The sequence below is a fragment of the Chiloscyllium plagiosum genome, unplaced genomic scaffold (genome assembly GCF_037043375.1).
Source record: "Chiloscyllium plagiosum isolate Xiang-an unplaced genomic scaffold, Cpla_swu_hap1 HiC_scaffold_43, whole genome shotgun sequence".
NCBI lineage: Eukaryota > Metazoa > Chordata > Chondrichthyes > Orectolobiformes > Hemiscylliidae > Chiloscyllium > Chiloscyllium plagiosum.
This window is the reverse complement of record NW_028270181.1, coordinates 33637394-33651092: the sequence shown is the minus strand read 5'-3', so window position 1 is coordinate 33651092 and position 13699 is coordinate 33637394. Positions and strand designations below refer to the sequence as shown.

Below are 13699 nucleotides of genomic sequence, written 5' to 3'. Positions count from 1 at the left end.
GGATAGGACTGGCAGCTTAATGTTCCAGGATACAAATGCTACAGGAAGGATAGAAAGGGAGGCAAGAGAGATGGGGGGGTGGCATTTTTTGATAAGGATTAGCATTACAGCTGTGCTGAGGGAAATATTCCCGGAAATACATCCAGGAAAGTTATTTGGGTGGAACTGAGAAATAAGAAAGGGATGATCACCTTATTGGGATTGTATTATAGACCCCCCAATAGTCAGAGGGAAATTGAGAAATAAACTTGTAAGGAGATCTCAGCTATCTGTAAGAATAATAAAGTTATGTTAGGGGATTTTAACTTTTCAAACATCGACTGGGACTGCCATAGTGTTAAAGGTTTAGATAGAGAGGAATTTCTTAAGTGTGTACAAGTCAATTTTCTGATTCAGTATGTGGATGTACCTACTAGAGAAGGTGCAAAACTTGACCTACTCTTGGGAAATAAGGCAGGGCAGGTGACTGAGGTGTCAGTGGGGGTGCACTTTGGGGCCAGCGACCATAATTCTATTTGTTTTAAAATAGTGATGGAAAAGGATAGACCAGATCTAAAAGTTGAAGTTCTAAATTGGAGAAAGGCCAATTTTAACGGTATTAGGCAAGAACTTTCGAAAGCTGATTGGAGGCAGATGTTTGCAGGTAAAGGGACAGCTGGAAAATGGGAAGCCTTCAGAAATGAGATAACAAGAATCCAGAGAAAATATATTCCTGTCAGGGTGAAAGGGAAGGCTGGTAGGTATGGAGAATGCTGGATGACTAAAGAAATTGAGGGTTTAGTTAAGAAAGAGAAGGAAGCATATGTCAGGTATAGACAGGATAGGTCGAGTGAATAGTATGAAGAGTATAAAGAATGTAGGAGTATACATAAGAGGGAAATCAGGAAGGCAAAACGGGGACATGAGCTGGCTTTGGCAAATAGAATTAAGGAAAATCCAAAGAGTTTTTACAAATATATTAAGGACAAAAGGGTAACTAGGGAGAGAATAGGGCCCCTCAAAAATCAGCAACGCGGCCTTTGTGTGGAGCCACAGAAAATGGGGGAGATACTAAATGAATAATTTGCATCAGTATTTACTGTGGAAAAGGATATGGAAGATATAGACTGTAGGGAAATAGATGGTGACATCTTGCAAAATGTCCAGATTACAAAGGAGGAAGTGCTGGATGTCTTGAAATGCATAAAGGTGGATAAATCCCCAGGACCTGATCAGGTGTATCCAAGAACTCTGTGGGAAGCTAGAGAAGTGATTGCTGGGCCTCTTGCTGAGATATTTGTATCATCACAGGTGAGGTGCCGGAAGACTGAAGGTTGGCAAACGTGGTGCCACTGTTTAAGAAGGGCGGTAAAGACAAGCCAGGGAACACCTCAGTGGTGGGCAAGTTGTTGGAGAGAATCCTGAGGGACAGGATGTACATGTATTTGGAAAGGCAAGGACTGATTCGGGATAGTCAACATGGCTTTATGCGTGGGAAATCATGTCTCACAAACGTGATTGAGTTTTTTGAAGAAGTAACAAAGAATATTGATGAGGGCAGAGCAGTAGATGTAAGGCATTCAACAAGGTTCCCCATGGGAGACTGATTAGCAAGGTTAGATCTCATGGAATACAGGGAGAACTAGCCATTTGGATACAGAACTGGCTCAAAGGTAGAAGACAGAGGGTGGTGGTGGAGGATTGTTTTTCAAACTGGAGACCTGTGACCAGTGGAGTGCCACAAGGATCGGTGATGGGCCCTCTATATTTACATAAATGATTTGGATGCAAGCATAAGAGGTACAGTTAGTAAGTTTGCAGATGACACCAAAATTGGAGGTGTAGTGGACAGCGAAGAGGGTTACCTCAGATTACAACAGGATATTGACCAGATGGGCCAATGGGCTGGGAAGTGGCAGATGGAGTTTAATTCAGATAAATGTGAAGTGCTGCTTTTTTGGGAAAGCAAATCTTAGCAGGACTTATACACTTAATGGTAAGGTCCTAGGGAGTGTTGCTGAACAAAGAGACCTTGGAGTGCAGGTTCATAGCTCCTTGAAAGTGGAGTCGCAGGTAGATAGGATGGTGAAGAAGGCATTTGGTATGCTTTCCTTTATTGGTCAGAGTATTGAGTACAGGGGTTGGGAGGTCATATTGAGGCTGTACAGGACATTGGTTAGGCCACTGTTGGAATATTGCATGCAATTCTGGTCTCCTTCCTATTGGAAAGATTTTGTGAGACTTGAAAGGGTTCAGAAAAGATTTACAAGGATGTTGTTAGCGTTGGAGGATCTGAGCTACAGGGAGAGGCTGAACAGGCTGGGGCTCTTTTCCCTGGAGCGTCGGAGGCTGAGGGGTGACAAAATATACATATGATAAATAGGCAAAGTCTTTTCCCTGGGGTCGGGGAGTCCAGAACTAGAGGGCGTAGGTTTAGGGTGAGAGGGGAAAGATTTAAAACAGACCTAAGGGGCAATTTTTTCACGTGTATGGAATGAGCTGCCAGAGGATGTGGCGGAGGCTGGTACAATTGCAACATTTAAGAGGCATTTGGATGGGTATATGAATAGGAAGGGTTTGGAGGGATATGGGCCGGGATATGGGATGGGTATATGAATAGGAAGGGTTTGGAGGGATATGGGCAGGTGGGACTAGTTTGGGTTGGGATATCTGGTTGGCATGGACGGGTTGGACCGAAGGGTCTGTTTTCATGCTGTACATCTCTATGACTCTAAGTCCTTGACGTTCGTAAACTATCTGGCTCAGGAGCAAAGCACAGTTGAAAGGTTTGATACAGCAGTATGAGGACATATGTAAGAATAAGATGGAAAGGACTAATGCTATTGTGCGTGACGTAGATGTAGGCAATGATGTTCCAATAAAAGAACACCACAATCGACTTAATCCTTTTAAAGGAAGTGGAGGTCATGCTCAACAAAGATATCATCGAACCAAGTCTTAGTTCCCAAACTTGACAGGACTGAACAATTTTGCATGGATTATCGAAATGTGACAAAATCAGACTCATATCCAATAGAGATTGGAGGATTGTAAAGAGAAAGTTGGACAAGCCAGTTACATCACAAAGTTGGACTTACTGTGTTGTTATCAGCAGGTGCCTTTATTTGAGAAGACAAAAGAAATTTCTGCATTTGTAACCCCAAATGGGCTATATCAATTCAAAGTGATGGTCTTTGGAATGAAGAACACATCCACCACATTCCAAAGACTCATAAACAGAGTTGTGGCTGGGTTAACAAACTGTGCAGTCTATCTGGACAAATGTGGTGATCTTTAGTGAGTCCTGAGAAGATCACATGGTACAGCCTGCAGAGCTCTTTGACCAGTTAAGAGAAGCAAAACTGGTAATTAATTTAAACAAAACTGAATTCGTGAAAGCAGAGGTGACATTCTTGGGACATAATATCAGTCATGGAAGGTTGACCCCCAGGAACGCAAAGACAAAGGCCATTGAGGAATTTCCATGACCAACCTTGAAGAGGTGCCTCACTATTTTCAATGAAGCTGATTCTATCGGACGTTTGTTCCAAACTTGAGCAATGCAGTAGCACCGTTAACAGATTTGCTGAAGAACACAAAATTTCAGTTGACAGAACAATGTCAGTCGGCATTTGACAATTTAAAAGCAGTATTAATCACCTCACCAATTTTAACTACACCAAATGTTTTTAAACCCTTCAAAGTTGCTATCAATGTTAGTGCCATAGGAGTTGGAGCTGTACAGTTGCAGGAAGATGATGATGCAATCAAACTTCCAGTTAGTTACTTTTCAATGAAACTCAACACACACCCAAGGAAATACTTTATAATCAATAAAGAACTATCGGGTTTGGTATTTGGCCTTACAACATTTTAACGTGTGTGTCACGGACAGTGTTGGAGACAGTTGTGTACACAGATCACAATCCTCTTACATTTTTGGAATGCATTAAAGACAAGAATATGAGACTATTTTGTTGGAGTCCTATGTTACAGACTTTTAATTTACAAATCGTACGTGTTGCACGTCATAAGAATGTAATAGCAGATGCGTTATTGTGTAGTATAGATGTAGAGTAGATAAAGTATAGATGAGATTGGTGTCTATTCAATGTTATATATAGATGTGGGAAGAAGTTAATATGAACTTCGATTAAAATCATATGTATTCATGTTAATGTGGCTAAGGAATAGAAAAAAATTGAAGCTATCTTTTTATTATGATGGTTTTTTTTTTTACTTAAGGGGCAATTTGAACAGTTAGCCAGAGCAGCAAAGAGCACCAACAAACAGATGGCCCAAAGAATTCCTCTCTGAAAGGTACCTTTTCATGTGAAATCTGTGCAGCAGTAGACCAAACAAAAGATGACACAGATAAATCTACTGAAGAAAATACAGAAGAGAATTGACATAGCTGATTGGTTTTGAAATTTGATTTTTGTACAAGTTACATGGGGGGTTTTATTGGATCAGTACATTGTTTGTAAAGTGGGAGGTAGATAAGTTGATCAGACAAAGGAAGATTACAGTTAAGATAGTTGCTGTTTAATGTTTTTATTCGTGAAGTTGAAGAATAAATTGTTAGTTCTTATTAAATAGTGGGATTTTTCACTCATACTTTTACAGATTACAAGACAAGGTGAGATTTTCTGTGTGTCTGGTTTAAATTAGCAGAAGAGCTTACCCCGTGTCATAACAATAGAAAGTGGGGCAATAGAGGAGGGGCAGTGGAGTTTTTGATAAGGGAAAGCATTACTGCTATACTTAGGGAGATGTTCCTGCGAATACATCCGGGGAAGTGAAACTGAGAAATAGGGAAGGGATTACCTTATTGGGATTGAATTATAGACCCATAATAGTCAGCAGGAAATTGAGAAATAAATTTGTCAGGAAATTTCAGTTATCTGTAAGAATAAACAGGTGGTTATGGCTTTTAACTTTCCAAATATAGACTGGGACTGCCATAGTGTTAAGGGTTTAGGTGGAGACGAATTTGTTATGTACAAGAAAATTTTCTGATTCAGTATGTGGATGTACCTACTCGAGAAGGTGCACAATATGGCCTACTCTTAGGAAATAAGGCAGGGCAGGTGACGAAGGTGTCAGTGAGGGAGCACTTTGGGGCCAGCGACCATAATTCTATTTGTTTTAAAATACTAATGAAAAAGGGTAGACCAGATCTAAAAGTTGATGTTCTAAATTGGAGGAACACCAATTTTGACAGTATTAGGCAAGAACTTTCAAAAGCTGATTGGGAGCAGGTGGAAAATGGGAAGCCTTCAGAAATGAGATAATGCGAGTCCAGAGACAGTATATTCCTGTTAGGGTAAAAGGAAAGGCCAAGGTGTAGGGAATGCTGGATGACTAGAGAAATTGAGGTTATGGTTAAGAAAAAGAAGGAAACATATGGTCAGCAGAGATCAAATGAATCCTTAGAACCGTATAAAGGCAGTAGAAGTATACTCAAGAAGGAAATCAGGAGGGCAAAAAGGGGACATAAGATAGCTTTAGCAAATAGGGTTAAGGAGAATCCAAAGGGATTTATAAATATATTAAAGACAAAAGGGTAACTAGAGAGAGAATAGGGCTCTCAAAGATCAGCAAGGCAGACTATGTGTGGAGCCACAGGAGATGGGGGAGATACCAAATAAGTATTTTACATCAGTGTTTACTGTGGGGAAATAGATGGTGACATCTTGAAAAATATCCATATTACAGAGGAAGAGTTGCTGGATGTCTTGAAATGCATAAAGGTGGATAAATCCCCAGGACCTAATCAGGTATCCCCTAGAATTCTGTGGCAAGCTTGGGAAGTGATTGCTGGGTTTCTTGCTGAGTTACATTAGATTAGGTTCACTACAGTGCGGAAACAGGCCCTTTGGCCCATACAGTCCACACCGACCCTCCGAAGAGTAACCCACCCAGACCCATTCCCCTCTGACGAATGCACCTAACACTATGGGCAATTTAGCATGGTCAGTTCACCTGACCTGCACATTTTTGTATTGGGGGAGGAAACCAGAGCACCTGGAGGAAAACCCACACAGACAGTCATGCGGGCTGGAATCGAACCTGGGACCCCGGTGCTGTGAGGCAGCAGTGCTAACCACTGAGCCACCGTGCCACCCCTACATGTATCATTGATAGTCACAGGTGAGGTGCTGGAAGACTTGAGGTTGGCTAACATCATGCCACTATTTAAAAAGGTGGTAAGGAAAACCCAGGGAATTATAGAATGGCGAGCCTGACATCAGGTGGTGGGCAAGTTGTTGGAGGGAACCCTGAGGGACAGGATTTACAGGTATTTGGAAAGGCAAGGACTGATTAAGATTAGTCACCATGGCTTTGTGCATGGGAAATCATGTCTCACGAACTTGGTTGAATTTTTGAACTAGTAACAAAGAGGATTGATGAGGGCAGAACAGTGGATGTGATCTATGTGATTTTGGAAATGCAAATATTTATATACTTCATGGTAATGGAATTGCTGAACAAAAGAGACCTTCGAGTGCAGGTTCATAGTTCCTTGGAAGTGGAGTCGTAGGTAAATAGGATAGTGAAGGTGTTTGGTATGCTTTCCTTTATTGGTCAGAGCATTTAGTACAGGAGTTGGGAGGTCATGTTGCGGCTGTACAGGACATTGGTTAGGCCAGTTTTGGAATATTGCACGTAATTCTCGTCTCCTGGGATGTTGTGAAGCTTGAAAGGATTCAGAAAAGTTTTGCAAGGATGTTGCCAGGGTTGGAGAATTTAAGCAATAGGCTGAGGCTGAATAGGCTGGGGCAGTTTTCCCTGGAGCAATGGAGGCTGAGGGGTGACCTTATGGAAATTTATAAAATCATGAGGAGCATGGATAGGATAAATAAACAAAATCTTTACACAGAGGATGGTAGGTGCCTGGGAGCGCATTGCCAGCAGAGGTAGTAGAGGCAGGCACGGTAGATTCATTTAAGATACGTCTGGACAGATGCATGAGTAGGTGGGGAGCAGAGGGATACAGATTAGATTAGATTCCCTACAGCATGGAAACAGGCCCTTTGGCCCAACCAGTCCACACCGACCCTCCGAAGAATAACCCACCCAGACCAATTTCCCTCTGACTAACGCACCTAACACTACGGGCAATTTAACATAGCCAATTCACCTGACCTGCACATCTTTGGACTGTGGGAGGAAACCAGAGCACCTGGAGGAAACCCATGCAGACACGGAGAGAATGTGCAAACTCCACACAGACAGTCGCCCAAGGCTGGAATTGAACCTGGGACCCTTGTGCGTGAGGCAGCAGTGCTAACCACTGAGCCACCGTGCAACCCTAAGGATGCTTAGGAATTGGGCAACAGGCTTAGATAGTGGATTTGGATCAGCTCAGGCTTACAGGGTCAAAGTCCCTGTTCCTGGGCTGTAAACTTTCATTGATTTGTGTTATTTGTTCTTTTCACTTGGGTGGGGGAGTCCAGAATTAGAGGGCATAGGTTTAGGGTTAGAGGGGAAAGATATAAAAGGGACCCTTTTTCACACAGATGGTGTTGTCTGTATCAAATGAGCTGCCAGAGGAAGTAGTAGATGCTGGTATAATTACAACATTTAAAAGGCATCTGGACGAGTATATGGGAGGAATATGGGCCAAAAGTGCTGGCAAATGGGACTAGATTCAGTTAGCATATCTGGTCGGAATGGATGAGTTGGACCGAAGGGTCTGTTTCCGTGCTGTACATCTCAATGACTCTATTTCAAATTTCACCTATCAGATCTTCAAAATTCAATTTAACAGATTCTCTCCATATTCTGTCTTGCATATCTAAACCCTCTCATACTGAGATTTTAGACTTTCTTAGCTACTAATAACTTGTAGACACCTAATCAAACACCATCTGGAAATCGTACAAATTAAGCTTTTCTATTGAGATAACTCAGTGGCTTAACTGCTCTGAAATATCCTTTCTTCGTCCAATTGTAACCAACATGAATATATTACTACTTTGAAATTCATATTCCAAAAATGATAAATTATACACCTTCTGTCACACTTAGCAAATCTGATTTCTGACTCACTTGTCTAGTTCTAAGCCATGAGCTTGTTTTCTTAATGTCTTGATTACACCCTGTGGATAACACACTAAAACAATTATATCAACCAGAATCAATAGAACAAACCATTGAACTACCTCCAAGACTATGTGACAAAACCTTTCTGGTAAAATGTGATATTGGCAGATTCATCATTTCAGCTGCACCTTACAGCATTATAACCTGTTGTAAATACCGATGATTAAAATAGAAGTTCATATATGGACTTTAAAGATTCTCCAGCTCTCTGTTCCTTTGCATCCACCTTGGGATTTTTTCCTAGCTGATTCTGGGCCTAGTCCTGCTTAAGTTTGCTTTCTTCAATCCCTCCAAATACCTACTAAAGATATACTCCTAATCCTGGTTTCAATAAAATCCAAAAGAACTGCAGAAGCTGTACATCAGAAATGAAAACAGAAGTTGCTGGAAAAGTTCAACAGATCTGGCAGCATCTGTGAAGAGAAAGCAGGGTTAATGTTTCAGGTCTGGTAACCTTTCCTCAGAACAGTTCAGACCCTCAGACCTGAAAAGTTAACTGATTTTTCTGCACATATGCTTTCAGATCTGCCGAGCTTTTCTGGCAACTTCTATTTTTATTTTTAACCCTGGTCTCACTCTTCTAAATCTTCAAATGCTCTCTCATTCCCAGTAGCTATTTTCTTTCTCTGACTTGCTTCTGTACTACACTTATCCATTTACTATGATCTTAATGAATGTTAATATTGATCCCATAATGAATTCTGGCTTAATTAATCATATTTGTTTTTATTTAACAAGGTGGTCTTGCACTGAAACACTTGCATTGAAAATACTGCAGATTTGGTTTTAACAACAAAGCAGTTCATTATGCAAAGGACATGAAGATAAAATAGAATAAACCAAGATATTTACATACAATTTGAAAAATTTTAAAACACGGTACAACAAAATGTTGTCAACATCATTGCTTTATCATACTCAAATACCAGAGGTCAGTTCTCTTATCCATCACACCTATAGATTTGACTTAGGTGTTTCTTTCAATTTCTGGTCAAGAGTTTGATTAATTTTTCTTTAATTAATCACATAACTGAGCTTAGATTTTCTCAGCTTCAAGTACTCTCAGGGTTCAAACCAAACTATTCTGATCTGGAACATTCAAACTTATTCTGAGGTAATGTATTTCCCAATTGTTCTGAATTTGCACTTTTTCCAGGAAAAACTGTTCATACATTTAAAGTTAAACAGGTCTTCTGCAAACTGAAACCAAACATTTCCCAATTTATGAAACCTTCACGTAAGCAAAATCAAAATAAATTTTCAGTTCTTTAAACCAAAAGCAGGCTAATGCTTTTGAAAGTCGAAAGGTGTGGCGCTGGAAAAGGTTAGGAAGCAGGAGAGTCGACATTTCGGGCATAAGCCCTTGATCTGGAATGTGGGGGGTCAGAAGGGGACCGAGAGACAAATAGGAGGGTGGAGTGGGGAGAAGGTAGCTGGGAGTGTGATAGGTAGTGCAGATGTGGGGGGGGGGGGGGGGAGAAACGATAGTGGTAGTGCATGGGGGAGGATGGAGCAGACAGGTGGGAGGGAAGATGGATAGGTAGGACAGTTCAAGAGCGCTTTGGAGGGTTGGATCTGGGATGAGGTGGGGGGGGGGGGGGGGGGGGTGGGGGGGAAGGGAGATAAGGAAACTGGTGAAGTTGACCTTGACGCCATGTGTTTGGAGAGTCCCAAGGCAGAAGGTGAGGAAGGTTTCTTCCAATCATCCGGTGGCTTGGATGCAGTGGTGGAGGAGGCCCAGGACTTGCATGTTCTTGGCAGAGTGGGAGAGGGAGTTGAAGTGGTCATCCGCAGGACGGTGGGTTTGTTTGGTGCATGTATCCCAGAGATGTTCCCTGAAACATTCCACGAGTTGGCGTTCTGTCTCCCCCTTGTTGAGGAGACCACATCAAAACCAACTGACACAGTAGATTAGGTGTTTCAATGTGCAGGAAAATCTCTCCCGGATAGAAAAGGATCCTTTGGTGCCTTGGACGGAGGTGAGGGGGAAGGTGCGCTTTTCAATTTTTGCTCAGTGCAGTCATAAAACTCTCACAATGCTAACAAATTCCTATTGTAATTTGACAAACAGCTTGGTCTCACATAATAATTTAAGAATCATGTATCCAGAAACAGTAACAAATTAATTATGAAACCCTATCATACTAGCTGCCACTAGTTCAAACTCCAATCAGTGAATCTCTTCCCATACTTGGAGCAGATGAATGGCCTCTATTAGTGTGAATTCGCTGGTGTACAATGAGGGTGCATGAATGCCTGAACCCCTTTCCACAGTAAGTGCAGCGGAACGGTTTTTCCTCAGTGTGAACCCGGTGGTGTGTCAATAGGGAAGATGAATCTGCAAATCCCTTCCCACATTCTGAGCAGGTGAATGGCCTCTCCCCAGTATGAACACGCTGGTGTTTCACCAAGGCGGATGAATCAGTGAATCCTTTCCTACACACACAACAGGTGAAGGGTTTCTCCCCAGTGTGAACACGCTGGTGTCTCCGCAGGTCAGAAGCATGAGCGAATCCCTTCCCACAAACAGAACAGATAAACGGCCTTTCTCCAGTGTGAACCCTCTGGTGTCCAGTGAGGGTGCCTGAATGCCTGAACCCCTTCCCACAGTAAGTACAGTGGAACGGTTTCTCCTCAGTGTGAACTCGCTGGTGTGTCAGTAGGTGTGATAACTGAGTGAATTCTTTCTCACATTTGGAGCAGGCAAATGGCTTCCTCCCAGTGTGAACGCGTTGATGAACAGTGAGGGAGCTTGACTGTCTAAAGCCCTTTCCACAGTAAGTGCAGCTAAATGGCCTCTCCCCTGTGTGAACCCGCTGGTGTACTGTGAGGGTGCCTGAATGCCTAAACCTCTTTCCACAGTCAGTACAGCTGAAGGGCCTTTCCTCAGTATGAACTCGCTGGTGAGTGAGTAGCTGAGATGAATCAGTGAATCCTTTCCCACAGTCAGAGCAGGTTAAGGGCCTCTCCCCCGTGTGACTGTGTCGATGGGTTTCCAATAAGGATTGGTAATTGAATCCCTTCCCACAATCCCCACATTTCCAAGGTTTCTCCCCAGTGTGACTGCGTCGATGAATTTCTAGCAAGGATGGAAAATTGAAGCCCTTCCCACAGTCCCCACATTTCCATGGTTTCTCCCCAGTGTGATTGCGTCGATGAATTTCTAGCCGAGACCGGTAATCGAATCCCTTCCCACAGTCCCCACATTTCCATGGTTTCTCCATGGCATGCTCATCCTGATGTCGCTCCAGGTTGGACGATCAACTGAAGCCTTGTCCACACAGATATAGTTTCTTCCAGTATGAATGATGCTATGTTTTTTAAAGCTGTGAAACTGGATAAAGCTCCTTCCACAGTCAGCACACTGGAACACAATCACTCTGGGGTATGTACGAATCTGAATTTCCAGTTAAACTGATGTGTAAAATCATTTCTCACAAAACAGATAAATATTTCTGATTCTAAATTCAAATGTCATGATATTCAGATTGTCAGAAATTGAATGACTGTCAGCTCTTGGCATGTTGTTTGGTTTGAGTTTTCTGTCTGCAAATTCTCACTTTGAAAACCCTGTAAAAGGAGTTTACAAATCATCACAGTACAGAACAGAAAGTCAGAAGACAGTTACAATTTCAATGGAAAATTGTTTCCTCCCTTGTTCCCTAAAATCTTAACCTGATATCTTACACACTTTTCCTCCTTCCTATCCAGAAACTCAAACCCATTGCACCATCTCCAACTATTTTTTTTGGTCAACTTTTTGCCGAGACTCTGGCTGGGTTCAGTTCCACACTTCCAGTCCCTCTTTCTCTCTCCTGAAGGTGCTGAGTCAAGTTGTGTTCAGTTTTTTCACCATTTCCTCTGTCTCTCCGTCTTTCTCTCTCTCTCCCTCCCCTTACAGTGTGGAAATAGGCCCTTCGGCCCAACAAGTCCACACCGACCCTCCGAAGAGCAATCCACCCAGACCCATTTCCCCACATTTCCCCCTACACCTAACACTACAGGCAATTTAGCATGGCCAATTCACCTAACCTGCACATTTTTGGATTCTGGGAGGAAACTGGAGCACCCGGAGGAAACCCACGCAAACACGGGGAGAATGTGCAAACACCACACAGACAGTTGCCTGAAGTGGAAATTGAACCCAGGTCTCTAGCACTGTGAGGCAGCAGTGCTAATCACTGTGCCACCGTGCCGTCCATACCACTGTGCTACCGTGCCGCCCATGGCACATTGGGTTGGGTTAAGTTCTGCACTCAGTAAGTAGAATGTTATGAATGCAGGAAATCAGAAACAAAACAGAATTTAAAAAAAATCTCAACAATTCTGTATCATGTTGTTAAACGTCTCAATAGCGTTGCTAGCCTAGCTCTACTTTACTGATATGTAATATCTCTGGCAGAGGATCTACCCACAGTACAATGTATAAATTTGATCCGTCTGATGAGAAGTTTGACGACAGGAGTTGAGACATTATATTCAGGTTGTACAGGATTTTGGTGAGGCCTCTTCCGGTGTACTGTGTCCAGTTTTGGTCATGCTTTTCAGGAAGGATATTATTAAACTGGAGAGGGTTCAGAAGAGATTTATCAAGAAATTGATGGGAATGGAGGGTTTGAATTAGAAGGGGAGGCTGGATAGGCTTGGGACATTTTCACTGGAGTGTAGGAGGTTGAGGGGTGACCTTATAGAGGTTTATAAAATCATGAGTATAGATAAGGTGAATGGCAGGTGTCTTTTTCCTAGGGTTTCAAGACTAAAGGGCAGAATTTTTGAGGCGAGAAGAGAAAGACTTAAAAAAGATATGAGAGGCAATTTTTGTTTTCTTCTTTATTCATTTATGGATGAGGGCATTGCTAGTTAGGCAGCATTTAATGCCCATCCCTAATTGCCGAGAGGGCAGTTAAGAGTCAACTGTATTGCGGTGAGTTCGGAGTCACATGGAGGCCAGACCAGGTAAGGATGGCAGTTTCCATCCCTAAGGACATTAGTGAACCAGATGGTTTTCTTTGATAATCGACAATGGGCATCATTAGATTCTTAATTCCAGATATTTTACTGAATTCAGGATTCGAACAATAACTGGGTCTCTGAATTAACAGTCCAGCGATAATACCACTAGACCATCGCCTCCCCAAAACTCTCGTTTTACACAGAGATTTGTTTGTGTGTAGAATGAACTTCTGGAGGAGGTGGGGATGCAGCTACAGTTACAACCTTTAAAAAATATTTAGATAAGTACATAACTAGGAAAGGATTAGAGCAATACAGGCCAAATACAGGTGGAACTAGTTTAGTTTGGGATTATGGTCAGCATGAACTGGTGAGACTGAAGGCTCTGTTTCTGTGCTGTATGACTCTATAAGCCCTGGCAGCATTTGTGCAGACAGCAAAACACAGACACAGTGGTGAAGGCAACACATGGGATGCCTTCATTAGCCACGGCATAGAATTTATGAGCAAGGAAATCTTGTACAACTTTATAAAACATTGGTTAGGCCACAGATTGAAAACTGCATACAGTTCTAGTTGTCACACTATCAGACGGATGTGATTGCACTAGAAAGACTGCACAGGATTTTCACCAGAATGTTACCGAGGATGAAAATCT

General features: G+C 42.3%; 1 protein-coding gene across 2 annotated transcripts in view; it reads right to left on the bottom strand.

The window, feature by feature from the left end:
• The window catches only part of LOC122541735 (uncharacterized), a 121760-nt gene that overhangs the window by 34171 nt on the left and 73890 nt on the right, over window positions 1–13699 (bottom strand). The window contains exon 3 of one of the 2 annotated variants that reach the window (XM_043678623.2): window positions 8780–11658. The exons of the other annotated variant lie outside the window; for it this stretch is intronic. Coding sequence (XP_043534558.1) covers window positions 10248–11312 — 1065 coding nt within the window. The 5' untranslated portion in view covers window positions 11313–11658 and the 3' untranslated portion in view covers window positions 8780–10247. Of the gene's footprint in view, window positions 1–8779; window positions 11659–13699 lie in introns of those variants that run through there. 2 annotated transcript variants of the gene reach the window in all.